General features: G+C 38.7%; 2 protein-coding genes across 8 annotated transcripts in view; both read left to right on the top strand.

Annotated features, from left to right (window-relative positions):
• LOC119131662 (lymphocyte antigen 75-like) overlaps window positions 1-27,651 on the top strand; it is a 1,013,224-nt gene that overhangs the window by 260,288 nt on the left and 725,285 nt on the right. The gene's annotated exons all lie outside the window — the stretch shown is intronic.
• Window positions 1-27,651, top strand: part of LOC119131718 (transcription factor 4-like) — a 121,376-nt gene that overhangs the window by 5,011 nt on the left and 88,714 nt on the right. For 6 of the 7 annotated variants that reach the window (XM_037266383.1, XM_037266377.1, XM_037266380.1 and 3 more), the window contains 2 exons: window positions 25,542-25,597; window positions 26,246-26,321. In XM_037266383.1, coding sequence (XP_037122278.1) covers window positions 25,542-25,597; window positions 26,246-26,321 — 132 coding nt within the window. Of the gene's footprint in view, window positions 1-3,461; window positions 3,476-25,541; window positions 25,598-26,245; window positions 26,322-27,651 lie in introns of all 7 variants that reach the window. The other variant, XM_037266388.1, reaches the window with a different exon arrangement.

Genomic DNA, 27,651 nt, shown 5'->3' with positions numbered 1-27,651 from the left:
GTAGGCTCTTGTTGACCTTTGAACCTGAAGTGGATATCACTGAAGGTATAGCTAGATGTACTTGAGTAATTCAACACAATTAGAGTGGAACCTCCGTTTTTGTTTTTGTAAACTATTCCATCCCAAACACATAAACAGTCCAGAGAATAGCTATGAAACAATGTGAAAACAATATGAAACGAATACATGAATCTTTACCAGCCTTTCTACCTTTATTAAAGACACTTTTTGGCATATGAAAGACAGTAAGGAGAAGAGAGGGAAGAGATATCTGGGTTTACTACTACTAAGGACCAGCCTGGGAGTCACTGAACAACTGTCACACATACACATACAAATAATCTGTCCTTGACGTGTCCTTCCGTGCATCCTGGTGAGCTCAACCACCGTAAAGCATATTCATAAAACGCTATGACTTCTTTCTTGAATCATGTTCTTCATGGAAGGTCTGGCACTAAGAACTTTCTGAATCGTAGAAAAATTAAGAAATGTGAAAAACCAGGTTCCAAATTGTTTACCTATACTTGCCTCTGTATTGCTAACATTGTGTCAGTTTTAAAGCGTGGGAATTTCCAGTTCATTTGCACCTGGATGCACAAAAGCAGTACAGCATGCTAACATCCATGTGTTATTGAGCGAATTAGGGCTATATAAAATGTTTTGATTGATGAATAAGATATATTGTGCATACTGATATATCACACGTGTAGATACATATATATAAAAATAAACTCAACACACTGTAGAAAGGTACAGTCACATGTAGTAAGTCAAATGTGACATCATCATCAGCTCGATTGTGCTTACTTTATTAATTAATTGTTTCCTATAGTCGTCAATTGTAAAGTGTGAAGTCATAATTTGTTCCACAAGTTAGGGTTGAAAATATTTTCCATTCTACACAAGTTTGCATCATCCAGTTGGTAAAGATAACCCCTACTGTATGGTGGGAAACGGATGTCAGTGACTTCAGGAGCATTTTGGGGTTCAATATTATACTTAAGGACACGTTGAGGATCTTTGGGGTTCTTATGAATGTTATGAAATACTGAACTAAATACAACCACCTTTACAAAACAACGTATGCAATATTATATTGACCCGCCTAATGAAGTTAGTTAGTGCAATGTACATCCTCTGTGCCATAATGAGCCAAAGGGAATGCACGATCATCTAAGGAGAAGCAGTCGGTCTGGTTGAAAATCTTTCTGCGGAGAAACACGTAGGTCATTTCCGTTGATCCTACTCATATTTGTGAGCCGTTCTGTTATTCTCCTAGAAACAGTACGCTGCAAACATCTTTTTTTGTTTACTGCTTGTTTGTGTGCCATGGTGTGGTTTGCCCCCGTGCCTTGTATGCAAATGTGAAGCAGGTCAACAAATGTTATGAGTTTGCAGAGGAAAAAAAAAAAGTATCCAGTTTTTGTACATTTAAATGGCTGGCAAGCTTTGGTTTGCTGCGTCGATGTGTATCTTCACTTTGGGATTATTTTCATGCATCCCCCCCCCCCCCCCAAAAAGGAAACACGACACTGTCTCATAAACTTGAAACTACACAAACAACATCACATTTTCCACCCACATGTACAAGATTCATCACGCACACACATTCTGCTCACCCCTGCTGTGGCGTTCTGCAGGCCTCGGCATTTTGATGAGCCCGGCGCTGTTTGTGAATGCAGCTAATTAGAACTCTATAGACCCGCACAGCCATGAGAGCAGCAGTTTCCAAAGGAAGGGATGAGGCCAGAAGCCCGGACATGCTGACGCTGAACCTGGTCCTCACATTGTATCTTTGGTTATTTTCAGCAGTCAGGACTTTGGTCTAGATTTTGGGAGAGTATTTAAAAATATTTACAGTATATTCTGTTAAAAATTTACTGCACGGCTATTTGAGCTCCAAGCATACGGTTAATTTATTGCATGAGAAGTATTTCTATTCCGCTAACCTCAACAAACATTTATGCTGGAGTAAAGTTTAGCTTGGGTTGTAAGAAGAGTTTCTGCCTCGTGTCTGTTTTTTTTTTTTGCTTTGTTTAGCTTTACAAGGAATGAGAAAGGGAAAATATTTCATAGTCTAAAAGCATATTACACCACAGCTGAATGAATAAACACATTTATTGCATTTAACAAATAACCAATTGACAGCTGCCAAATATATTTTTGCTAGAATGCAGAAAGTCAAATCATAAATGTAAAGAATTTTGTGGCAGTGTCACACATATCTGGACAGCGACACTGAAAGAAAAAACATAAAAACACGTCATTCTGTCAAACAAATTTACCTTATCAGATTTGTTAAAGATGCATTTTTCACGTTTCCAAAAATCTATAAATATTTGTTTGGATTTTTGACAGCTTAGTGGATACTAAATCCTCATATTTTTGGAAATCAATTCACCTTTAGACACAAAAGCGTAGAAACAGGAATGGTGCAAGAGTCCCACTTGACATGCTCAGCCCACGGTCATCAGCAAACGGGAAGTGGATTAACCATTTTAATTATTGGGAGATTTTGCCTAGTTGTTGTTTATTTTGGGATCATCCCTGGAAAGATAATGCACACATCAAACTCTGTGTGTGTTTCTAATCTCCTCCTGGATGAAGCCGTTCAAAGAGCAGGCTCCACTGTGCTTGTCACCAGCGCCACTTGTCTATTTCAGGTCTTGGCTGCTTTTGGTGAACCCCCCTCCCCACTACAACACCGTTCGAACCCTTCAGATGTGTTGTTTGTTTCCCTGTCAACGGTGTTGGAAGCGGATTGAGGTGTGCGAGTGTGATAGTGTGTAAATGAGAGATTTGGGGAGATTTCACAAAATTATGCATGTGCATGTATATACTGCATGTGTCTGTGGTATTGGTACAAGAGGGAAAGATGCAGGAAAGACTCATTGTGAAATACATGAACAAAGGATGAAGAGAGCAGATGAAGATAGCAAACAGTAGTTGGAATGATTTTTGTTAAGACGTCTTGCAAACGTTCTCAACTGAACCAGTGTGGGCAACAGTAGCTCAATCCACAAGCACCTGGCTTTGGGGGTTCAAGGTTCAAATCCCACTGCAGTCCAAATTGTGGTTATTGGGAGTGTGTGTTGGAAAGTTGACTTTTTTGTTCTTTGTTCAGTTAAATTGCACAAGAGCTAAAAGACATTTTTGAATGGGGCTACTAAATTTGGTTCAATGCACAGAAAATCCACAAACAAATGATATTGACTGCATCATGAATTGAGAAAGTGCTGTAACTAAATTGTGGCTTATATCGAAGTTTCCGACACACTCAACAAAACACTGAAGCTTGAATCAAGGTCATGTCTGCGTGGCTGATTTTAAAATAGTCACAATGTGAGTGTTAATTGTTGCTTTGGTGCCCGATGATTGACTAGCGATCAGTCCAGGGTGTACCTCGCCTTTCGTCAGTTGGGATAAACTTTAGCTTTCCCATGACTGAGCAGAATATGCAGTTTCGGTGGTGAAAGTTCCACTCGTGGAACAGATTCATTCTGTTTTTGTTTTATCTTAGGGGGAAAAATTAATTTTAAATCATCCCCCGCAGCAGTGTTTGCTTCTTCACACATCTGCAGAGAAATTTAGGCAGCCACGAATACGACCGCATCGGCATGCTGGATTTTTGTTCCTCTAATTGGTATAGCTTATTCAGTCACAGTTCACAGCTGAGAGGAATAAAAAGGGTTCGTTTTAATAATATCTCCTCTCACGTTTGATTTGATACACTTGTACTGAAACAGATAATGCGCCTCAACGTGGTGAACAACGCCCCCACCGCCACCCTCTTGTCTCTATTCAGTCAAATCAGCCTTCGTTCCACCCGTCACTCAAACTCATCCAAGATGATGGCTTTCAAAATAGGTGGCGAGCAGAAGCCGGTTGCTCAATACCTTGCCCTCCTACATTCTCTCTCTGCCTTGGAGGCTCTTAATTTGTCTTTTTCTTGGCAAAAACTCCCAGCCATGCTCTTAATTGGGGTACGGATTAAGAATTAATAGGCGTTTTTTTAGCTATAATGGCAAATATTATGAGCTCCATTTGCTTTTCAAACGCTAATAATGACTTGCTAATAATGGCGCTGATTTCAATGTTCACGTCTGTTAATATTTGGCAGGGATTTATTTATTTATTATTATTATTTTTTTTACAAACCTCAGGAGATAGACGTAGCTCTTGCTTCGGCAAGCCGACTTACTACCGAGTCGGCACTCCATATGTTTTCCCTAAAGGCACAGCTAAGACTAGTTGGGCTCGGCTAGAGTTAGAAGAGCTTATTTTTTGTTCACTTTGCTCCGTGACTCAGATCAGACTCAGTCGTCATTTTCTGGTGTCTGATCCTATTGCGTCAATCATATGTGTTTTGTTGTCTTCTGATACGCTTTGTAATAAGTCGACTAAACGTCTCGTGTCTGACAAACTGTCAGTGTTTAATTACTGGTCTTCATCAGCTTTTTATTTCTGGTGTCACAAGTGCCTATTTTAGAGTCATCCGTTGGACACCTGCAGCAGGTAATCTGTCGGATTTATACGCAAGCCCGTCATTAACTGTGGAGTGATTAGGAATGAAAGACAGGCACAGAAATTGAGTGCATAGATGTCTTTACAATTTCGGGTAAATACGTCTTGTTTATGAGTAACGTACTTCACGTTTCATTTCTTCATTTTCTGGGATAGAAGTGGCTGCTGATTTTTTTTTTTAAATTGTCAGATACACTCCAGCGATGTTAAGTGACCAGGTCCTCACGTTGTGACATCACAACGTGAGGAGCCATCCCCTACAGGCCAAACACACCAATTTCTGCAACTTGAGTTGATGTGCGGCTGTTCTGATTTTGGTGCATCAAATAAATTAAAAAAACACTTTTACGTATCCTCTGCAATGTGCTCAAGTACTTGTCATTGCGCTTAGGTGAATCTACTGCCAAACGTTTGAGTACAGCAGAGGCGACGTTTCAGAGAACCAGGCCTCTAACTTCTGGGGCACCAAAATAACTCATTATTTCATCATAAATTAGATTGTGCAAAGCTAATATATAATCGTATATGTGCCTATAATTATTTGTGGAATGTTAAAAGTAGCATTATATAGCTCCTTTAATGTACCATAAAACTTTGTAGCTAATTACTGTATGTAGATCTTTAAGGTCAGCATTATACATTTTTGATCTTTTGATCTACTTAACCCTTGTATCCCTTCATCGTTCACCATATGTGAAACTGCAAAACCGCAAGGCCACATTAATTGTCCTCCTCACTCTGCAGTCAATATGTGATGTTGCTGAGGTGTACATTTTGCACCTGTTTGATTTAACGGAAACAGGAGTGATAGAAACGTAGTCCCTGCGCCTAATCCACCCAATCCTTAGAAAATAAAGAGACAGGCAACGTCAAACAGTTTAGCTTGCAATTACAGTACTGCTCAACAAGACTGCAGCTTTCCTTCAGTTCAATGCAACATATTCTGGAAGGTGGATGTAATGTGAATGAACTATTGTACGTGCGATCTTTTCGATGTGACACTGACATAAGATGAAAATGAAAGACAATGTGTATTTCAAAATACATTGAAATATTATAACCAAAACAGCTGACTCCTACTGTGTGCTCTACCTACAACTCCCTCTTTATTTTAATTAAAAAATAAATCTGTTTTATAATTGGCATTTTCCAAGTCCTTCTCAGCCAAGTTTATAATTTTTCCTTGAACTCCTTAACTATTTCTTTGCTTTTGTCTACCAGACTGTTGCAGAATTATACTTGTAGCAGTTTCTGCGGGGATTTTTTTTCCTTTCTAAATTTAGAAAGCACTATTTGGGGGTATTTTCTGTGCAAAACATCCTGTGATCATGTGACGTTTTTGTTTTTACTCATTTTTAGTTAACATTTCCTTCTTGCCATCCATATCAACTGTTTCTTCCTGCTCGTATTATTCTGCACTTCCTTCTTGATCTTAGATTGACCTTGTTTGCCAGTGTTTAGAATTAGTTAGTTGGAACATAAGTTTAGAATGTGTTTAAAAGAATAATTTGAAAAAAAAAGACAGAACCAAAATCTAAAACGTAGGAGCAAACAAACAGAAAAAACTGTTTGCATTTCCAATTAATATAAAAAAACAAAGCAGATGCTAACATTCAAAGGGCTTATTACTGTGTGGCATTCTAAATTTTGTTGCTGGGAAAAATAAGCAGAACGAAATAAAGTGAAAGAGGGAATGGAGTAGAAATCACGTGCTGTCCACCACAGGGGCAGATGTACTTTGATAATTTTGATTTGCACAGATGTTGTATTTTACTCCATTTTACACATTCTATAAAAATATTTATAGCTTGAAATATTTCGGTTAGTGATTAGCTGGCGACCAATGGAGATCGAACTCTTGGCTCCAGTTCATTTATGACTTAACGTGGACAAGCGGCATCGAAAATTGATGCTGGGAAAAAAAAAAAACTACATTTCATTTCAAAGTCAGCCACGAAGCAAATATTCTTATTTAAGAGTGTGTGTTGCATGGAGAATCTGTTCATTGAGTGTGTTAAATGTACTAATGTGATGTACGCTGACTTGCCAGAGACACAGTGAACCTTCACACTACAGAGACTAGCAGATGAAACCATCTGGTTCAGAGTGAGAGGTGGGTTGGAGCAGGGAAGCTGCACAATGGTTTCTCCCAGCTTTTGTTTCAGTCTCAGGCTTTGGCTGCGCTGGCACCAGAGTGGCAGTGCCAATTCCCTGTGTGTGCGTGTGTGTTTGTGTATGTATGTGTGTGGCAAAAAGGGTGAGGGGGTTGCTTGGAAAATCTCACACACGCACACATTTACTGACATACATGCACACTCACAAAGATTGTAAATTGTCTGGAACACCCCTCGTGCCATCTGGTCCTGTGATGGGCCAGACAGTGTGTGTGTATGTGTTCGCACTCACGTGTGTATGTGCATGTGGGAGTGAGAGAAAAGAAAAGGTTGCGTATATGCATATGTGTATACATTTTATGGTTTGTGTGTTGCATTATAGTTTTCATGTGGACAAAAAAGAGAAAAGAAACAACCAATATTACTATCCTGATGTTGGCCTTTTTTTTTTTTTTGAAATTAAGTGAAAAATGTTTAAAAAGAAAATATTTTTGTCTGTAGTTGTTTAAAGACAGGTTTGTGTTTACATCTTAGGGGTGTGTGTATGTGACAAGTTCATAATGTCCTGAAGAGAGCCAAGGTTTCCTTCCTCATAGCTTCTGAACATCTGCAAACGTGTGTGTGTGTGTGTGTGTGTGTGTCACAGAGAGAGACACATTGATCTTCCCGCTACATTCCATTCTTTCAAGGCTCTGAATAGCAAGAACTTCTCACTATAAACATTTGTCCCGCTTTCCCCTCTTGGACTTCAACCATTACACCCTTAAAAACTCTCCCTGTGAAAAATTTGTAGTTTTGCACAATTTCTGTGTAGCCTGTTTGTGTGTATACTTATTTAAAAAAAAAAAAAAAATCATGTTTGGCTAATTTACCCGTTTTCTGCTAGTACAGTCTTATTGCATTAGTTTATTTTTTCTATTCTTGTTTTACAGTATAATGTATAATGTTTTGGGGCATTTTTTTCTGCGGTGTATTTTTTTTATTGGCTATAACTTGAAACATTTACTTGCGAGTGCTTTTGCCTTTGGTTAAAAGCATATTTAAGAAGGCATGATTTTATTTTCAGGGGGGGGGGATTTCTAGTCTTTAATCTCTTTTCCCACTTTTCTTGCCTGCTGTCTGTTGGATGGCCATCGTTTGGCAGCTTGGAGCCATTCGAAGAACCAATTATCCAATAAATGCAGCATAATGAAGTTGTTTCCCTGCTGCTGTGTTACTGAAAGCCAAGGATTGCAGATCTTATAGATTTACACCCGAGACTTACCAAATAATAATTCAAAAGAATATAACACCTACTTCGGAAACATGAATCAAATGTCTGCTTCACCATCTTGCATTACACAGCAAAAGTGGTCGTAAAAAGCATCTCGTTTAAGGGCATCCTCAGTTGTAAGACACGTGTCTCAAGTTGATGTATGAGTTGTTCCACAGACATCAGGAAAAACAAAATCCTTTTTCCTGACAAATTGATATTTTATTGTTGACGTCTGATATCCGATGCTACAATTCCATTCAAAGCAAAAACGCATCCCTTAGACCTGTTGCTTTTTTTAAATCTTAAATTTGAAATCACTTTGTCTAAAGATGTACGACTTTCAATTGACCCAAATGTCGACAGTGATGAAACACATCATTTGTTGTTATTTAAAATTTAGTATAAACTACAAAATATTTGAGTTGAAACTGGTCAGTCAATATAAACCACAAACCAGAATACTCTAAAACCAGCTGGTGCCTTGTAATGTTGACCCCCCCCAAACTCCCAACACACTCTGTTATGTACATACGTATGTAAAATGAAATGGCTAGTTATTAGCTTGGTTTGACGTTCAATCATGATAGGCTCTTTTGAAAAAAAATCATCGACCATTTCCAAACGGTTGCTGCTATTTTTTAATATTTCAAATAATAAATAAAGGTTTATGCGCACAGAAGTAAGTAAGTAAACAATATGTGCATATGTCTGACTATGTTCTGAACATTTACATATTTGGTCAGATCAAGGCTGAATCACATTACACAACAAATAATCACTGGACTTCAGGACCACTTCTTCAAGCGGTCTGTATCTAAGTTCAAATGCTGTGTCCACACCTGCCCAAACAAACCACACCAAGGGGTTGCATGAACCAGAGATCAGTTCAGCCAAACTAAACAAGACAACTGGAAAACACCCTTAGATTTTGTAGCCTTAAAAGTTGGTTGGATTTTGATGTGCATATGACAGTCTGGCACATATATTTGATTGATGACAATGTTATGCAATAAAAAAAAAAAAATTTCCTGTGTTAAAAGAATTGGCTTCTGTATTTTCATGGCATTTCTTTTCAATGTCTGGAAAGCAAAGTTGGCCTCATAAAATGATACGATGGTTGGAGGTCAGGAGATCAGTCACAACAAATTGGGGAGAAGTCTATTATCTACTGCCACCTACATTGTTGAGTGTAGAGCAGTTACGTTTGCCGTGTCAGCTTAATTTACATAAATGCTTTTTTGGAACTAGGCTGCAGTGTGAATGCAACACAGTAATGAGCTACAGTGACTTTTTCTTCGAGAAGATACCGTATTTTTCAGATAAGATTATAAAGCGCATTAAAGGAAACAAACTAATACAGCATATAAGTCAAACTTTATTCAACTTCAATTTAACATCCATACATAAGCCTACGTGATTTTAAGACGCACTGATGGTTTTTGAGAAAATTCTAAGTGTGCCTTATAGTCTGCAAAATAATGGGGGGTCAGTTACTTCAGCCACCTGTTCGTATTAGGGTCCGCCTTCTGCGTGATGTAATGTGTGGAAAAATGTGTTTGAATAGTCACTGGTGATTTAGAATAGCTTGTTGTCCTGAATGAATCATTTTCGGTTTTTTTGCTTTAGAAGCCGAAGTCAAAAGGTAGCAGCAATATTTCTTCACTGTTGGGCACAGCTGTATTTCCAGGAAAACAGGCGCCGTTTCCTCAATAAACTGTTTCCTGAATGGATGTTTAACCTGTAAAGATGGATTCTTTTGGTCTATGGCATAGGTGTCAAACTCAAGGCCCGGGGGCCAGATATGGCCCGCCACATCATTTTATGTGGCCCGCGAAGACAAATTGTGCATCAAATTTGCGTGTCAATACTAGAATTGCAAATTGTCTTCGCTTTTAATATCTTTTTTTTTAAATGTTTGACCAGTTTTTACTCGTCTGATTTGAAAATGAGTTATTTGTCAGTTTGTTTTGTAGCTTTTACTGTATATAATATGAGGTGCTCATACATTTATTTGGGTTGACAGTCATAATGGCCCTCCAAAAGAAGGTATAACTACAATGCGGCCAGTGAAAAAAAAGTTTGACACCCCTGGTCTATGGGATAGCCCCAAGTTTTGAATTCAACATAAATGCACAAAATAAAACAACAGCAAATGATACCATATTTAGTAGGAAAGGAGAAGCCGATGATGAGTTGCCATAGAGTAGCGTCAACTACTGTAGACTTAATGTCAGACTTTATTTGCCTTAAGTATCGGTGGATGGTATTGGCAGTCTCCATGAGTACCGATACCTTAAAATAAAGCTCGAAACTCACCCATCCTTTCAGAATAGTTTCTATCAAGACACTCTGATTCCATCTGATACTGTATATAATGATTAAAAAATGTATGGCATGATATTTACCCACATGAGGAGCGTTTTTTTCAGGTCTCTCTTTCCTTTTATAGCTAAAAGAGCATCAACAAATTTTGCAAGAAATAGGCGAGGAGACTACTTTTATCACCATTGTCACTTCCGTAGATCCACGGTAGTTCCAGATATTTGAGTAAAGGTTCTGTGAAACACGTTTATTAAGAAATTGTTGTCCGGCTGGGGTCCATATTTGTTGGTCTTATTAGAGGACTCCCAAATACGTCATTGTACCTTTGTACCAAGGTTAGGGTTCCCAAGATCTAAATGACATTTTGGGGTCAAGACTCTGCAAGTAGCTGCATCCCTAAATGTCAAAGTAACGGAAGCCATTGTGGTCCAGTATCATGGGGGGATTATTTTGCTTGAGATCATTAGCTTTCCCTTTCGCCTAAACTTGTCTACTCATAAAATCCAAATTATGCAAGAAAGAGCTGACACAGTTAGTCATGTAGGATATTTACCAACATAGTTACCAGCATACGAGGGCGTGTATATGTCGGAGGCTGTGAGCAGCATGTGCACAGACGGTCTCATTTGGCAGCCTGTCCACAAGAATGTAACCTGAGACCTACACACACAACACACACACAGGCATTCCCATAGTACCTCACTCTCTCACACACACACACACAGATGTGAGCCTTTTGTCTGCCCTCGACCTTTTTTTCCCCCTCCTCCCCCTCAGTCGTTGCAGGTGTTCATCATGAGGCAATAAAACAAGTAGTGACTGTTCTCCGTCCCTACTGTGGCCCAGACTCACAAGGCTGCAGAGACCCAGCCTTGCTCCACATTTACACAGCTCTTTCTCATTTGAGGCTATGCATACTTGCGTGTATGATTCAAGTTTTCAAGTGTAAAAAGAATATGAATGTGGAAAATCTCTCCTGATCATGACCATTGAATCTCATTTTTCTTTAGTCTTCAATTACTTCTAATCCAACATGTGGGAAGAAGCTTGGTTGAAAATTATGAATACATTTTTGCTGCAATTTTCAGCAACGTTTTTTATTTTATTACCAGGCACATATGTTGTGAATGAGTTGCTTGTTCGCCAATTTAGTTTGTTAGCTAACAAGAACAAGAGACAGCACATGGCATGTTCAATTGCACATTTTGTCATTACAATCTGCTTGCTTTGGTGACATTGTAAGGGCAGTGAACAAGTATAGCGCTATGGTTAAAAATAAAATGAAGAAAAATTGCAGACACATACTGACGGACTGAAGCAGTACTCTTGAAGTCAGATTGTTTTTCAGTGTGTAGGGCACCTCACCTAAATAGTACGGTGGGTGTAGAAATCGGAGGGTTATTCTGCAATGTGTTTGTTTTTTTTCTGTTCTGAAGATAGTATGCACTAGGATGGTACCATCTGTTCTGGTAATAAATGTGGCTAGGCTGCTTGCTCCTTTTCTTACGCTTTTGGATTCATTCACGTGCACCAGAATCATCTGAAAGCTGTCAGTGATAGCGATGAGATGCATAGAATTGTGTTGTGTATGAAATAGAAAAGACTAACCCACTGCGGATACAATATTTTTTTTCTAAATATACAAGGGATATGTGGTTTATATTGCCTTTTCTTTATAAGCTGCTCCTGTCTGGAATATTGACAGCATTCTGAATCATCTAAAAGCTGTCAATGGGAGTAATGAGATCAAGAGAATTTTCCTGCATGGGAGATGAACATGAATATAGCTGACATTCGAGCTTGTTTTTCCAGAGACACAAAGGTTATGAACCAGTTTTGTTTTGATCCTAAGGGAAATTTCAGATGCTATTGTCCCTCTCTCGACATCTATTTACAGGAATACGTTTTTATTTATAAGAGGCTAAAATACAGATACAAAATACAATGTTCCCATACAACTGATTAAGATGTCACATATGGATTCCTGGTTTGCCCCTTCTTGCCCACATGCCGCAATATTTACATTAATTTCATATTACATAAAAATGCTTTAGTAGACACCCTCCCTGCTGCACATTATATTTTTTATTATTGCACATAGCTGCTAAAGACTAGTCAAAAATTATATTCACGCTCTGAAGCGTGACTACCAGGATTAGAATGATTATTATTTTTCAATGAATTTAATCATCAATTATTATTATTATTATGTCCTAAGCTGATTTTTTTCCCTTGGTCAACAACCTGTATCACTGACACTGTATTAATTTTAGTCCATAGTATTTTTGTTGTTAATTACTGACACAAACCCAGATGTTGCTGTGATCTGGTATTCTCTCCTTGCTACGGGTCTTGAATGAGATTTTTGCAGCCTCCATCCAGCTGGCTCCTTCCTGATTTTGACTCATCACATAAGCAATGGAGAGTAACCAGCTGTTTCATATAGCCATATTTATCACAAGCGTTGGAAAGCAGACTGCTGCAACCTAACCAAAAGCTCAAAAACTAAACTGAAACTCATTGTAAAATTTTAGGATGCACAGTCAAGGGAGGAGATCTTCTTAAAAGCTACTTTGGTTGTCCAGCACATGTTCTGCTGTGACCATGTGCATCACAGTTAACAGTGACTAAGTTTGTGATTCATTTCTAAAGACAAGGAATTGATTTGATTCATATTTAGATGGGAAAGCACGCTGAGAAAACCTTTATTTGCCATGTCAGGGATTTTCCCTCCAATGGGTTTCCGTCAAAGATCTTTCAGCTTTACTGGTTGTTTGGTTACTGTGAATACGTACTGTGCAGTATACGACGTTATGCTTTTTGTGCTGCTCTTTTATCCTTGGTATGTTGGTGCTTGTATGTGGTGAACTCACATGAATGCAATTATTGTTCTCCGAGGTCATTTGCTCTTTCTTGTGTGCAAGCCAAATTAAGGTTCTCTGAATAGTAACAATGTGAAATGTGAAGCAGCAAGTTCTGTTCTATGTTAATATAATAACTTCTGTTATAGACTTTGACAGCTGCATTCACGCAGATGCACATTTTCCATCGCTACAGAGGACATCTCTTCAAAACAGCTAGCTAAATAACTGAAAAAAGATATCTACCCCATATCCTAAAATTTTAAACTGTCCCCTCAAGTTAAAAGAGAAAAATGATGGCACATTGTTAAAGTTTGTGTTGGAGCAATGTAAAAAGTTTTGAGGGGGGCGATCCTATCTTATGCAAATAAGTCGCAGCTCACCCCACCTTCCTCGACTGTGAGTATAGTTCAGATCCCATCATTACCGTGATGACTGGGGATGGAGCTGGGGAGGTCGTAAGTGGTTACTTGCGCTCAAGTGGCTGCCCCGAGTCTGAAGATAAAGAAGTGAGCCTCCATAAAGACAGTAAATCATCAACGGTATTTTCATTCGGAATTTCATCGCCAAGCATTTGAAAAGATGCGGGGGATCCATGCATGTGGCACATGCAGCACAGAAATCGCCTTGCCTTGCATATTTTATTAATGCTCACCCTTTTTCTGATCTGTTTTTTTTTTATTTCTTCAACCGTCAAGTGATGAAATAAGAGAAGCTTAATATAGACAAATAAGATTAATATCGCAGAAAGTCAAAGACTTTCTAAAACAACAGTATTAATGTGTGCAAACTGTGTAAAGCCACGTCAGATTAACTTTTAAAAAATAATGAATGAGGTGAGTGTGTCAATTGGGAACACACACACACAAACACACACTCGCAGATAAAGTAGCGGAGCTTTCCTTGCTGCGTGCCCTGACATGTCTTATGTGGTTTTCAAAGGGGAAGCCTTCACTTTAGTGTTTGCCAGTGTGCATGTGCATGGGTGTTTTTTTTTTAGCTCAATGAACTTATGGAGTAGTTGTACACACACACACACGCACGCATGCATGCACGCACGCCTGTTCTCAGTCAAGTGACGCACTCTGCCCTCCTGACATCTGGTCACTGAACTCTCTGGAGGGCTCTTTCTTGTGTGCATGTATATGTGTGTTCAATTTAATTTTCCTGATTGATATGATTTCTTGTATTTTGTATTTCTTCGGCCACACAACTAGACATGTTCATATGAAAATGTATATAGCAGTGGTCTCAAATGGTTTTGTTCATTGATGAATGCAGTGTTTTTTTTGAAAGGTAAACATGGAGTTTTGGTTGATTGGGGAATGGCCCAACAAGGCTGCTATGTCAGCAAGTTGGTTGGTTTCACCATGTCGCCCTCAAGCTGATGTGGACACAAAGGAATGTCAGTCAAATGTGACAACTTGAAATGATATGACATTTTGACGCAGTGATGTGGATGTAATTTGTTAACACAATCCAATATTGGACTGGCCTCCATGATACGGTATTTGAGTCAATGAGCAAGGTTTATTTTCTTAAAATAAACTTCAAGATCTTTCGTTGTGTCCAGACATTCACGCACTTATAAAGCAAGGAATTTTGTTTGGTATAGTAAACTAAAGTGGAAACAAGCATAACACAATAAGGTAAGAAGAACAGAAGGCTTTCAAGAAATGATGAAACATTTGTAAGTGAATTAATTGGATTGCCGGTCTTTTCAGACACACTTTATGATTCTCATCTGCAGTGGGACAGGGTGGGGAGCTTTTAGCAACACAAATTGGCCTGGTAGCAAACAAAGTGTAGCAAATTATCACTGAAGACGTTTACCTGTTTTCTTAACAAGCTGCATTCTCACTCTGCTGAACAGTTTCTTCTCGGTTGATTCAATCACACAAAAGTGTCGCTGTGTTCTTTCAGCATGTCGTATGTGTCACTCCTCTGGGACCATCACGTCATATCTTTTGCCACATCAAAGTAAATTTAAAACCGTTTCTTGACCCATCGTATGTTACCATTACTTGTCGGGATAGGACAGAAAGTGACAAGGGGTGGCCTGGCCACCACATAGCTCCGCCCCTGTCTGTGTGGGTTTTTTCAGAGGACGCTGGCTTCTTCCCATAGTCAAAAACCATGTGTACTAGTTTATTTGAAGTCTCTAAAATTGTTCTTAGGTGTGAATGTGAGTATGATTTTTGGGGGGATTAGTTGGGGCTCAGTTTTGTGGTCTTTGTTAAGGGTTGTGATTTGGTGCTATAGCAACAAAATTGTTAGTTATTAATTAAATATCCTCAAAATAACTTCACTGTGAAAGTTTTTCTTCTTGTGGGTTTCTCTTGGGGAAAAAAAAGACATTTAAGTCCTTGTGAAGTCGATGCTGTTCAGCTTCAGTTGCTTTTCAAGAAGTCTTCTGGGATCTTTTGCTGGTTTTAAGGGACTTGTGCAAACGGGAACAACTTTTTTCTTTTTTTTAGATCTGTCACAAGTTTCATTCTGCTGTTTACCCGTCCACACTAGAAGCATTGAAGATAGTGTGGGCAGGTGCCTGTCATAATTCTCTTGTGTGACTTTACACCAGCTGCAACCTCCTCTTCTTGAGGTGAGGACAGAAGGCTCGGCGACTGGAGGGAGACGAGGACAAAAGGAAGGAAGGCTGAAGGGAGGAGGAGCAGTAGGAAGATAAAAAAGTAAATAAAGAATGAAAGGCAAGGACTTTGGCAGTCGGAGGGAGGAACATGAAAATGGCTGACCTGTTAATAAAATTCACAAATTAAAAGTATTATCTTGAAATATTGACCTTTTCTTATCTTACTCTTGTCATCTTTTATCACCTCTGGTGATGGCAATGCTTTCTTTGTAATATGGCAGAATAGTGACATGACTAAGCTGAGTTCTCACATTTGCTAAATATGATGCAGTGTATATTATACACATTATGTCATGACGACATTTTGAATTAAATAAAATAAGTTGTTGTGTATTAAGCCACATTATATGTGCTAATGTCGCTCATGCTAATGGGTTGTGGTGCAGTTGCAACTCTATTCTAAACCTTGACAAGCAAAGATGACATCGCCCATAGTTTGCAGTCGCACTCTAAAAGCCTTCAAGCCAACTAAAGATTAATTTGGAGTTTGACAGCATTTTCAATGGACCGGCTATTCCATTTTTTTTTTTTTTTTGTAGGATTCGCACAAACACTAGTTTGAAGTCTGTCATGGAGGAATTTGTAACTTGAGGAGGTTTGCAGGGTTCTGTGAAGAGTGACAGGTCTGAGCGTGAATTTGAATTAGCGGAGCCTTTGCAGTCAGCAGCAGGTAGAATTGTCTCTGTTTTCTTTGCTTTAAGGGTTTTAAGACAAATTTTTCATTGGTTATTATTTTCACTGCATCATACGTATATGTCCTTACCATACAATCATACAAAACTGATTTGTCTCAATCCTTGAACGCAATACAAGTCATGCCCTTTATGAATCTTAGGACTTTCTCCTGCAAAAAAATAAAATCAACAAGTCTTGTAAAACTGTGAGAATATCTGCAGGCGCTATCTGTGTGTGTCGCTATTTGTTGCTTTGTGTATATATATGTGTGTGTGGGTGTGTTTAGCTGTGTAGGCCTGTGTGTGTGTCAAGAGGGTTGTTTGTCAGTGACTGTCAATTTGCATGTGCAATTGTGTGTGCGTGTGTATTTGTGAGTGTGTGCGGGTCCCTACAACCTTGCACCCATGCAGACATGCTAACTCGTTAGCGGCTTCTCACTCCTCGCTTCCAGAAAAGGAGGTGCCATCCAGGTGGCAATATCCCACGATGAACCTCTCCCCAGTCTGTAATAACGGTCGCTGTTGGTAACAACTACGTCAGGGGATAAATTATGGACCTTTTCATTTATTTCACATAATCACTCCTAAAAATAAAAAAAATAAACGACAAATTTAAGTTACTGATCAGTGTTTACTCAAACAATTGCAATGTTGAAGTTAAAATTGCTCTAATTCCATTGTCTCGAGTAAATATATAAATATATCACATGCTTAAGAGGATTTACAAAGTTAGCTCAAGACATGGTAGCTGATTTTTTTTTACTACTGCTAGTATTTCTAATCATAATGATAATGTTTAGAACACCTAACATTTATTTATCGCTTTTCTAGCTGTCCAAAGCCACTTTACACATACAGTTGGTAGTGAGAGACACTCAGTGGGAGGAAGCTGAATCTTGTTTCGTCTTTTTTTTTTCGAGTGACTGCGTGACTGATTTCTCAGTAAATGGCTGTTAATGCTGTGATGGTTTCGGTGATCTATTATTAGCAGCTTGGGCGCAAGTTGATGGAATTCACCTGAGCCCCACTCTCACTTCCTTGTCGCCGAATAAAACCAACTAATGCCTCTGCTTTTCTTCCTGTACAGGTGCATGTGAATTAATGTGTGTGAGCATTGCTATACTTTTTTTTTTTATCCAGGGGAATTCATCAGGAATACCTTGAAGTGTTTTCTTGTCCAACTATTGTGACATGTAGTAGATCCAGCAGTAGATTGTTTGCATGCAGCACAGTAGCACTGTATCAAGCACCACTGAACTGACAACTGAATTTAATGGAAAGGAAAATTTGAAGCATACTTATTTAGCGTATTTGATTCAAGTAGGGATTTGAAATAAAACATACTGTGGATAATCAGCATACGCGGGCCAAGGATAATTCGGGGGGTTTGCAAAACATTTTTTTTTTTTTACAAACCTCAAAAATTCTTCTGAAAATGCTGATAAAAATAAAGATTCAGTAAGTGGTCCCTACGGGGCTGGGTGGATATGGAAAATAATTCCCAGAAAAATAAGAAAATACCCAAAAGGCAATTTTCTGGGGGTGGTTGGTGTCCCCGCGGCCCCCCTCTAGGTCCGCCAGTGGACATTAGGGGACTAAACCACTACACTGGAGACTCTCGAGGCCCAGACTCAGGCAGCCCTGCACGACACCGCAAGTGACTTACTAAATCTGACACGGCCAGTTTCTTCTCGTGAAAGCAATTTCAGGTTGCTTCTTCCATATGGGCCATTTAGGAAATTGAAATTGTGTTTACCTAAGGCTGGCTCTAAAAGGGAAAAGCAGTTTGTTGTCTCGCATGATGAGTGATGATGATAATAGTGATTGTTTGGAAGTTTTGATATAATGTAGTCACTGATGTAGGGAGTTTTATTTACAGCATATGTAATATATATATTTGCTTGTATGCTTGTATGTTGGTTCATGCCTTCAAACACCAACTTTATGATCTCAGGTAGTTTTTATCTAAATTGTGATTTCTGAGACGGATCTGAAATTACTTTTCATTGTTTCCATAATTTTTTCTTTTGTGGAAATATCTGTGTAGGAAAAGCAAGTAGCGCTGATGTTTCAGTTGCACAAATTTTGTTTTGGATAAATGTTTATATGTTTCCTTTAGAAATTAGTCCGTTTCTTTAAGCCATGACCACCATCTGTGCTGACTGTCGGCAATCTAGTTTGAACTACTTTTTAACCGGCCCTTTTCTTCACACCTGACAGGAGCAATCTTCTTCTTTTCAGTCATATTCAAACCAAATGATCCATCATTTCCACAAGGACCCCTCAAGGTTCCCAAATACTAAAAAAACGCATACAGTTTTAAGCAGTTGCAAAAATGTACGTTTATGGTTCTAGACATTTGAAGAGAGCGGGATGAAAGCACGAGAATCAAAAAATAAATAAATAAAAAGGGCTGTTTTCTATTTTCACTGGTAATTAAAAGCAGATGTCAAGGTACGAATTTCTGAGCTTGTTTAACGCAGCCCAACTGTTTGTCGATTTACTTTCTGCACTTGTTGAAAGACCATTACGCAGCCCCTCATCCAACCCTTGGACTTTCTCCAGTTTGGGAAAATGTCTCTCCTCCTCTCTTGTGCAATGATTAAGCCTTACTTATGCTTCTGTTGGCAGTATCTCAGAGCTGGCAGGTGTCTTTGAGATAGAGTTTTACAAAACCATCATATACAAAATAAAAAACTCCTTAGACTCTAAGGAGTTTTTTTATATACTCCCTCTAAGGATTAGAGGGAAAGAAGACTTAATTGAATTGTCAAAGACAAATTTACCTGGAGACCTATTTTTCTTGCTCTCTCTCTCTCTCTCTCTCTCTCTCTCTCTCTCTCTCTCTCTCTCTCTCTCTCTCTCTCTCTCTCTCTCTCTCTCTCTCTCTCTCTCTCTCTCTCTCTCTCTCTCTCTCTCTCTCTCTCTCTCTCTCTCTTTCTTTCACTCTTCTTTCACTCTCTGCCAGTTCACCTGTTTGTCTGACTGGTGCTTAATTTGAATTCATTAATGGATTAACTGATTACTTTAGCTGTTAAACTTTACATTTATGATGTTCAAAATAACCAAAACTGATATTGACGTACACATAACATGAGACAGTAATAATGCAATTACATTCATTTTGGCTAAGGGATTTGCAAGATTACTGGTTGAGTTTCTCTCAAAAAGCACGTCAAGGTAGATAATGAGCAGCTGATGTTTTGTCCCACAATGTTGATGCTTTTATGCGCCAGTGAGATGGGTTAGGCGCATCTCGGAAGGGGATCACCTTGGCTGTACCCCCACCAAGTAAAAACCGAGAGTCTGATTTAACTAAATAGTGGACAGAATGTGTGAACTGTTGGCAACTGGTGTAAAAATGGTGGCATATTAAAAAAACAGTCTTGCAATTTTGGTGGCTCATTATTATTATTTTTTATTATTATTATTATTATTAGTAGTAGTAGTAGTAGTAGTAGTAGTATTTTCACTATTCAAATTTTTGGGAGTGATCCGCAAGCCCAAAGTGAATTTGGAAGAGACACCGCACTGGAAAATGAATAACTCCATTTTGTAACCCGTCATTTTGGCACTGTTAACAAAGTCAAGTTAATGATTAGTTGACTAATTGGACCAATCACTAGCTGGCTGTATTGTGGTTTACCTTCTGGATGCCCTTTTGGCATCCAGGGAATTTTCTACAACTGCTTGGGTTGAGCAAGCAATTCTTTTTTCTTTTTATTATTTTTTATTACCAGTGACAGTCTTATTTTCACACCCTTTTTGAAACAATTGTATTTTAACAGTTTACCCAATAGGTTTCTCAATGGGACAGCTCGCAATATTTTATCAAAAATCTGAATCATAACTGGAGGGTGACCAGCATTGCCTGACCTTAAATGTCCCTCTGAACAAAATGCCTTTGCAATTTCTGTTTCTGAACATACCCATGCAAATGATTTCTGTTTTCTCACTTGCTATCTTATTACTTGCTCTTAGGCAGTACTTTGTCTCAGTGCTTTCATGAGTATTGTTCTCTCCACTTTTAAAAGTTTGCTAACTCTGCTGCTTTTTAGTCTCCGACAATTTAGCTTTTTTTATTTCCTTTTGTTCCTCCGGTGGTAATGGTGTGTAGAGATCTAAGCCACAGTTGGCTCGGCTTCACATGAGTTTGTGTGGAGAGACGAGGGGGGTTGTCAAAGGAATCGGCTGGGCTTCTTATTCTTCCTCTACTGCAGAGAAGGGGAAAATATAGAAAGGGAAGTGCCCTGCTATAATCAATATTAATCTCTCCTTTTGGAAAGACATCTGTAGGCTATGAGTATTTAAAGAAAAAAAACTCTGCTGATTCGAGAAAACCATGTTTGAACTTGCTAATCTTTTTTTCTCTACTTTTCCTGTCACTCTCTCCCATTCTCTCGTTCCCTCTATTACTTCACAAGCGCCTCTCTCTATTCATTTAGTGTGCCATTAGCTCTCCAAGCTGTTGTTTGTTTTGCTACTTTAATGTGCTTTTTTTCTAAACAAAAAAGCGAGAAAACAAGCATCATAAAATGGCACAAGTAAAAAAAATAAACCATAACGTGTAGGGTGTGTATGTGTGTGTGTGTGTGCGTGTGTGTGTGTGTGTGTGTGTGTGTGTGTGTGTGTGTGTGTGTGAGGCCATTGGCACTAAACTTACTTGGGTCCAGATGTTCTAATTATAGAACAGCTCTGCTGCCTAATGACAGGAAACACTGGCCCCTGTGTGTGTATGTGTATGTGTGTGTGTGTGTGTGTGTATCTTAAGTGTTTTTTTGTGTGTGGTTGTGCGGGATTATGTGTGCAGAGAATCAATAGGCATAGTAACACATCGAATGTGCATCAGACAGAAGCGTTTCTGATCATTAACCTTTTGAACTCTAACTTCCTCCTAAAATTGTTGTTTAACATAATACGTTTGCGGTCCTAAATTATTCACGTGGATACTCTTCCAGTTTGCTAATTGAAAAACTATGTGCAGAAGAGTCCACATAACTTTTAACAACAAGACAATAAAGCTCAATTTTGATAGAAAATCACAAATTGCATTAAAAATATTTCAAGAACGTGGCTTGCATTGTGTGTATAATTTGTTGTGAAATGAACAGCACTGATCCCTCATGATGTATTGCATTGTTATCCAGTTAGTTCGCACCGAGGGCCAAATTATGTAAAGGTTCTGTTTTTTTTTTTTCTTCTAGACCAGTAATTTTACGTGCAGAAATAATTTTTGCTTCTATTTTTAGAAGTAGTATAGTTAGTATAGTATAGTTTGTTCTAGTAGCAGATATAGCAGTAGTCTCAGGAAAAAATAAGGAAAACATTCACAGCTGTATGAAAGTCCAATATCAATTTGCTTTTTGCATCCCCTTGAGGAATATTTTGATCAACAGAATACGATCAGTTTGATCAAAGGAGAACTGCAGCAAGTGGCTCAGAAGAGGAAAGAATATCCTCAGGCAAACATAACTCGTAACTTTTCTCCTCAAACTTGAATAATTTCTGCATACTCATATATGTAACACTGATGCTGATTGTTAAACAGTGCACCCCTCAGCAGAAACTTAAAAAAAAAAAAGAAGCAGGAAACCACAAAACTAGAATCAGTGTCAAAATAGCTCAATCGCTTTCAGAATTTGACACGGACAGCTTTCGACAGCATTTGTACAACCATGACGTGCACAGAGGCTAGCCGGCTGGTAACTCCCCCATAAGTCACCAGAAGTCCGCATGACTTTGACAGCTCAGATTTTTGTAAAAATTATCTCAAATGAATAAGTCCTCCAATGAATTTGGTCCAAACAGTTACTACCCATTCCAATCCATTGCCTCTTTTAAACTGTCCGCTTTGGGAACACATTGAGTGGCTTGTCTTTCACTACAGTGATTTACCGTCTAACTTTCTCAACAATGAGAAGATTCTTATCTTTTCATCATAACTAAAGATATCAATCCTCCTCATCTAGAATGCAAATGAATCATGCTTGTGCAAAACCACCACTGACGAATTCAACCATAACCATTTTATAGTGTTTATAGAGCAAGTATCATAAACAAAGCGACATTATGACTGCACACCCAAAATAACTCTCAAGTGTCAATAAAATAATGAAATAAATAGTTCGACATACTACATGAAAACAGAAGCAGAAAGTTTGCTTGTGCTAATAATGTCTTTTAGTAGCCTGCTCTTGTATTACTTTTAAAGTTAGCCAGTAATATTACTTCCTCTTCAGTATCATTTTTTCTTCAACAACATTATTAACACTTGTATCGCAAACACCCTTCATCTCATTTTCATAGTTCTAGGAGCCTAGATGATATCCATACTGTATCTTGCTTATTGACAGTAAAATGAAACTCAAATAGAAATACACAGAACACAGAAGAACAAAACGAGGTAGCCGGTAATGTTTGAGTTTGCAAAGATAAGAAGGCAAAGAATGACATTCTGAACTGAGCATTACGTCACTTCATTTGTTTGGTTATACTCGCACACACTAAGAGTGGGATTGTGGGTGTCAGACAGTTTAAGCGGCTTTAAAGAAGAAGATTCAAAAACGTAATCTGGCTCTTAATTCTTACTGTCTCATCTTCTTGTGTGTTAGAGCTTGTATGTGATAACCCAAGATAATAACGTGAATGCGGTTCAGTGAAAGTTTCACTTAAAATTCAATGAAATTCTTTCTTTTATTCCCAGCCGTGCTTTAAAAAATTTGTAGCTCACGCTCGGTGTAATGTTAGATTACAGGCGGCATGGTTAGTCGAGTTGTGAGCCTGTGACAAAGTTAGCTGGTACAGGCTCAAGCTCATCCTCAATTGTAATAAAAAACAGGAGGAAAGAGGATTAGCTTTTGATTCTACATTTGGTGTTTATTCTGCATAAGTGGATCCATTGCAAAAATAAGTTTGATGTATGCATATTTATGTACAATTGAGAAAATAGAGAATATGTGGTAAATTGAAAATGTAACCTCAAACATTCACATTTTTTGGGGGTAATCAATCCTGAAAATCTACCTTGTCTCACAATTTGATAGCTGAAATATTACATAGTTTATGTAAAGTATGTCATTTGAAAAGTAACAATTATCACCATGTCCGTCCAAGCCGACCAGCTACACCTGCCAAACTAACTCACAAAGTAATTATTATACATTCCTACATGAAGCTTAGTTTTTTTTCTGCAATGATGAGGAGTAAAAGCCAGAATTTGTGTTTCCTCGGTGGTAGTACACGAATTACACACACAACACACACTAGCTAACAGCATTAATAAGGGTCTGTTTTGTGTCAGGCAGGTCTTAATATGATCATTGTGTGAGACATGGAGCTGTCTGTCAGTCTAAGTTCATTAGCTGATGATAGATCACCCACAATGTGTGTGTATGCATGTGTGTGTGTTCACACACGTGTGTTAGCCTTGGCAATAGGGAGTGGGGAAAAAAAATCTCTGTTTGTATTTTGCCATTTGTGTGGCCCCCTCCATTCCCCCTCCCTTTCGCTAGCGTAATTTATAGCCCTCAATCGGAGGCCTTATCAGGTGCAGGACACATGGACGCCTTACCGCCTCCTCCTCCACATCTTTTAACTTCTGCACACTTTCTCCCACCTCTTTTGCACTCGTCCTTCTGCTTCAATCTGCTTTCCCATCCTCTCAAATTGCCCTACTGAATGCAGCTCTCTCTAATTGTAAACCTCCCCATCCTCTTCAACATGACTTGTGCTTCAAAGGCCACTAAGTCCCAACCCTCAACCCATCAAATGTCTTTTGGTCATTTGGTGATATGTATATTTGAAGGCGGCACGGTGGGGCACTGGTTAGCACGTCAGCTTTACAGTTCAGAGGGTGCGGGTTTGATTCCACCTCCGGCTCTCCCTGTGTGGAGTTTGCATGTTCTCCCCATGCCTGTGTGGGTTTTCTTTGGGCACTCCGGTTTCCTCCCACTTCTCAAAAACATGCATGCTGGGCGGATTGAGCACTCCAAATCGCCCGTAGGTGTGGGTGCGAGTGCGGATGGTTATTCGTCTCTGTGTGCCCTGCGATTGGCTGGCAACCGGTTCTGGGTGTCTCCCGCCTACTGCCCGATGACGGCTGGGATAGACTCCAGCACGCCCGCGACCCCCGTGGGGACAAAGCGGTACAGAAAATAGATGGATGGATGTATATTTGATGCCAAGCTATGAACTGATTAGTGAAATTTTAACATACGTCACACTTATTTTCTGTATGTTTGTAGTGTCAGTCAATTATATGTCATAGCACAAAAGTTTGGAAATAGGACCCAATCTGTATTTTTTCACGCCAATGCCAATTTTTGGCAGAAAGAAAAATACGATGAACAAAACATAATGAAACCTAAATAATTTGTTTGTGATAAAAGAACCGGTAAAATAATTGACAATTGAAAACAAGATGAACATAGTACAACTAAGAAAATTACAGATCCCAGATCAATTGGCCCATGAGTTACAAAATGTACAATGCACATATATTATTATTATTTCACTTAAAAAATCATTTCGGTCTGGCCAAACAAATGAGCAATTTAGAATAAAAGACTACGGCAAGTGTTAATAATGAAGAAGGACATTTTAGTTTCCAAGGTTAGTTTTTATCTAGAAGTAGTATATTGCGGCATCATTCACTTGTGGCAGTGTATCAAACCTGTGACCTCTCAGGCAAGGGACTGACCTTTGCAATACAGTGTGATGGCAGCAAGGATTAGTGGTCTGTGCGAGGCTTAAAGGTCCATTACATTTCATAGAGACATTAAAGGCTCTGCAATCATAATCAATAATGTTTAATGACATGGAGAAAGGAGGGATGATGATTTACTCTGATGTAGTTGATTACACTCAGTCTGTACACAGAATGTACACACATGACATGCAGTGTGCAATGTTGTTGAGTGTTTAGGATAAAAGTCATTGAGGTATATTGATTACGTGGGATTAATGTCCAGATGACTATTTGTGTGACTGGATAACAACAACCAAATGCTCTGTGGATTTTTCTCACTGTCTTATCATTGAAAATATTGCATATTTGAGCAGTTCTTCATATCAATTCTATAAGTGAAAAAAAAAATATCTGTTTAACTTTTTTTTTTTTCCCCCTCTTTTACTGTGCTACAGATATGGAGGAGAGAACGAGTGCAGGGTCATGGGCGAGTGGAAGTCGTTCTTCAAAGGTAAAAAAGATAAAAGAAAAACTGATTTTTATTTTTATTTAATTGACTCTTGTTATTACAACACTTTGTTTGCCTTGTGTCACATAAGAGTGCAACCCCAAAGAACCTACCTACATTAAAAACAAATAAAGGATTTAATGGGCAAAATAATTGCATTGTCAACCTCTCCCCCTATTTTCCTGAATCTTCACTTTGGAATTGCAAAGGATTTAGGACATTGTGTACTAGACACCTTGTGGGAATAGTTTGAGGAAGGCAATTTACTTTTCTAGCCAGATGTGCTCCATGTAGTGCACAGAGCAAGGGCCATGCAAATAGGTGAATTCGGTATGGGAGAACTTCAGGTTCCTCCCTGGCCCTGACCGCCAATCAACACCTGTAGAATGAAATAGAACAGATAGTTTGATCCAGATCTAGAATTAATGGACCAAAATTCCAAAAGACACTCTGCAAATTAGTTTGATGTGATTAAAATTAAAAAAATATCTATATTGATGGAAAGGCACTCAGTTACATTTCCCCAAAACCTTTTTCCATCAGAAACAAGATATTGATTTAGTGTAGCTGGAATTATTTGAATTGCTTACATGTTCTGTCAATGTAGTAGCTTTTACTTAAACTATCTTTCATTTTTTTCACTTTATCCAGAGCTATGCAGAAGGATCTCAGTACATTACATCACATGACAGCCTCTCACCTTCGTACGCTAACTCCAGGCTAACAGGTACATTGCAAGGGTATCAAAATTTGGAATGTAATTATTTTGAGTGCAGATAGCGAATGATTTATGCACAAATGGAGAAGTCAACTCATACTCTGCTCCACCTTGACTCCTGCCCCGTACCCCCTTTGGCCCCGGCGTGTGGAAAGCGGCGTGCAGTGTGCGCTCATTTACCCATGATGCATCGTGCCTCTGGCCCTCTTGCCGATGAGGCGCCAGTTGTGAGCAAATGGCCACTGACACAGATAATGTGCCTCTCTTTCCCACCTTCTTTTTCTCCATGTCGATCTCTCTTTTCTCTCCCTCACACACTTAGAGCTTAATTAGCGTTGACTGGATTCATAAAATATGGAAGATGTCAGTCCTCAGCCATCCATTTCTGCCATTGCTCTTATGCGCTCATTTCTGGGTAATTAGTTTGTGGTCCGGTGTTGCAAATCTTCACATTCGGATGAGAGAAATGGTAAATAGCTGTTTGCCTTTTTGAAACTATGTTATAGTCGGCTAAAGAGGAGTCAAAGAGAATATTGCTAGCGTTGGGAGGAGTCCTCGTATCCCCAAAACCATCACTTTTCAGGACACCCCAAATTATGTTGCAAAATACACATTGCATTGAAAAAGTGCCAACCAACACTTTCAATTTGTCAGTAATTTGTTAAAATAACACCGATGTGTGTGGACTGACCAATAAGAAAAGATGAAATTCACCAAAATGTGACTTTGTGTGGTTTCAGCCTTAGCAATATGCTTGTGCAACAACAGTACTCAGACTAACTGTTGCTGCAGTCGCTGGCCAAAATATTTGGTACATTTCATAAACCTGTCTGTAAAAATATTTTTTGATAACAATAAGTTTATTGCTGTCGCCGAAGTTTACAATGGTACAGAACTGTACTGAATCATACTGGAAGCCTCTTCTATAAGCAAAGCTAATGTTGATACTTTTTGACGAGGTCACTCCAAATTGAGCGCTTCTCCTTTACTGGCACAGTTGTTAATACAGCTATAATATTAACATTTATTAATTGCAGATTAAAGTTATGAACATTTATACTTGTATAATTTTATTTGCATAAACCTACCACAGAAAGTAATGATCTTGACACATAACATTGATATCAAATGTTTATGATCTGTATAGCCGCATTACATCAGTTAATTGCCTTTCTTGGTTTTGGCTCAATCCCAGTGATTATCATTTTGTAGTTTACAAACATACATTTATTACAAGTTCTGTTATGGACCCTGAGACAGTAGAGACTTTCCTTTCATTGTCACGTACTACTTTTTTTGTAGATATTATAAATAATATTCACGATATGGAATATTCATC

Source organism: Syngnathus acus, chromosome 12, assembly GCF_901709675.1.
Source record: "Syngnathus acus chromosome 12, fSynAcu1.2, whole genome shotgun sequence".
NCBI classification, from domain to species: domain Eukaryota; kingdom Metazoa; phylum Chordata; class Actinopteri; order Syngnathiformes; family Syngnathidae; genus Syngnathus; species Syngnathus acus.
This window is presented reverse-complemented; position numbering and strand designations above follow the sequence as displayed.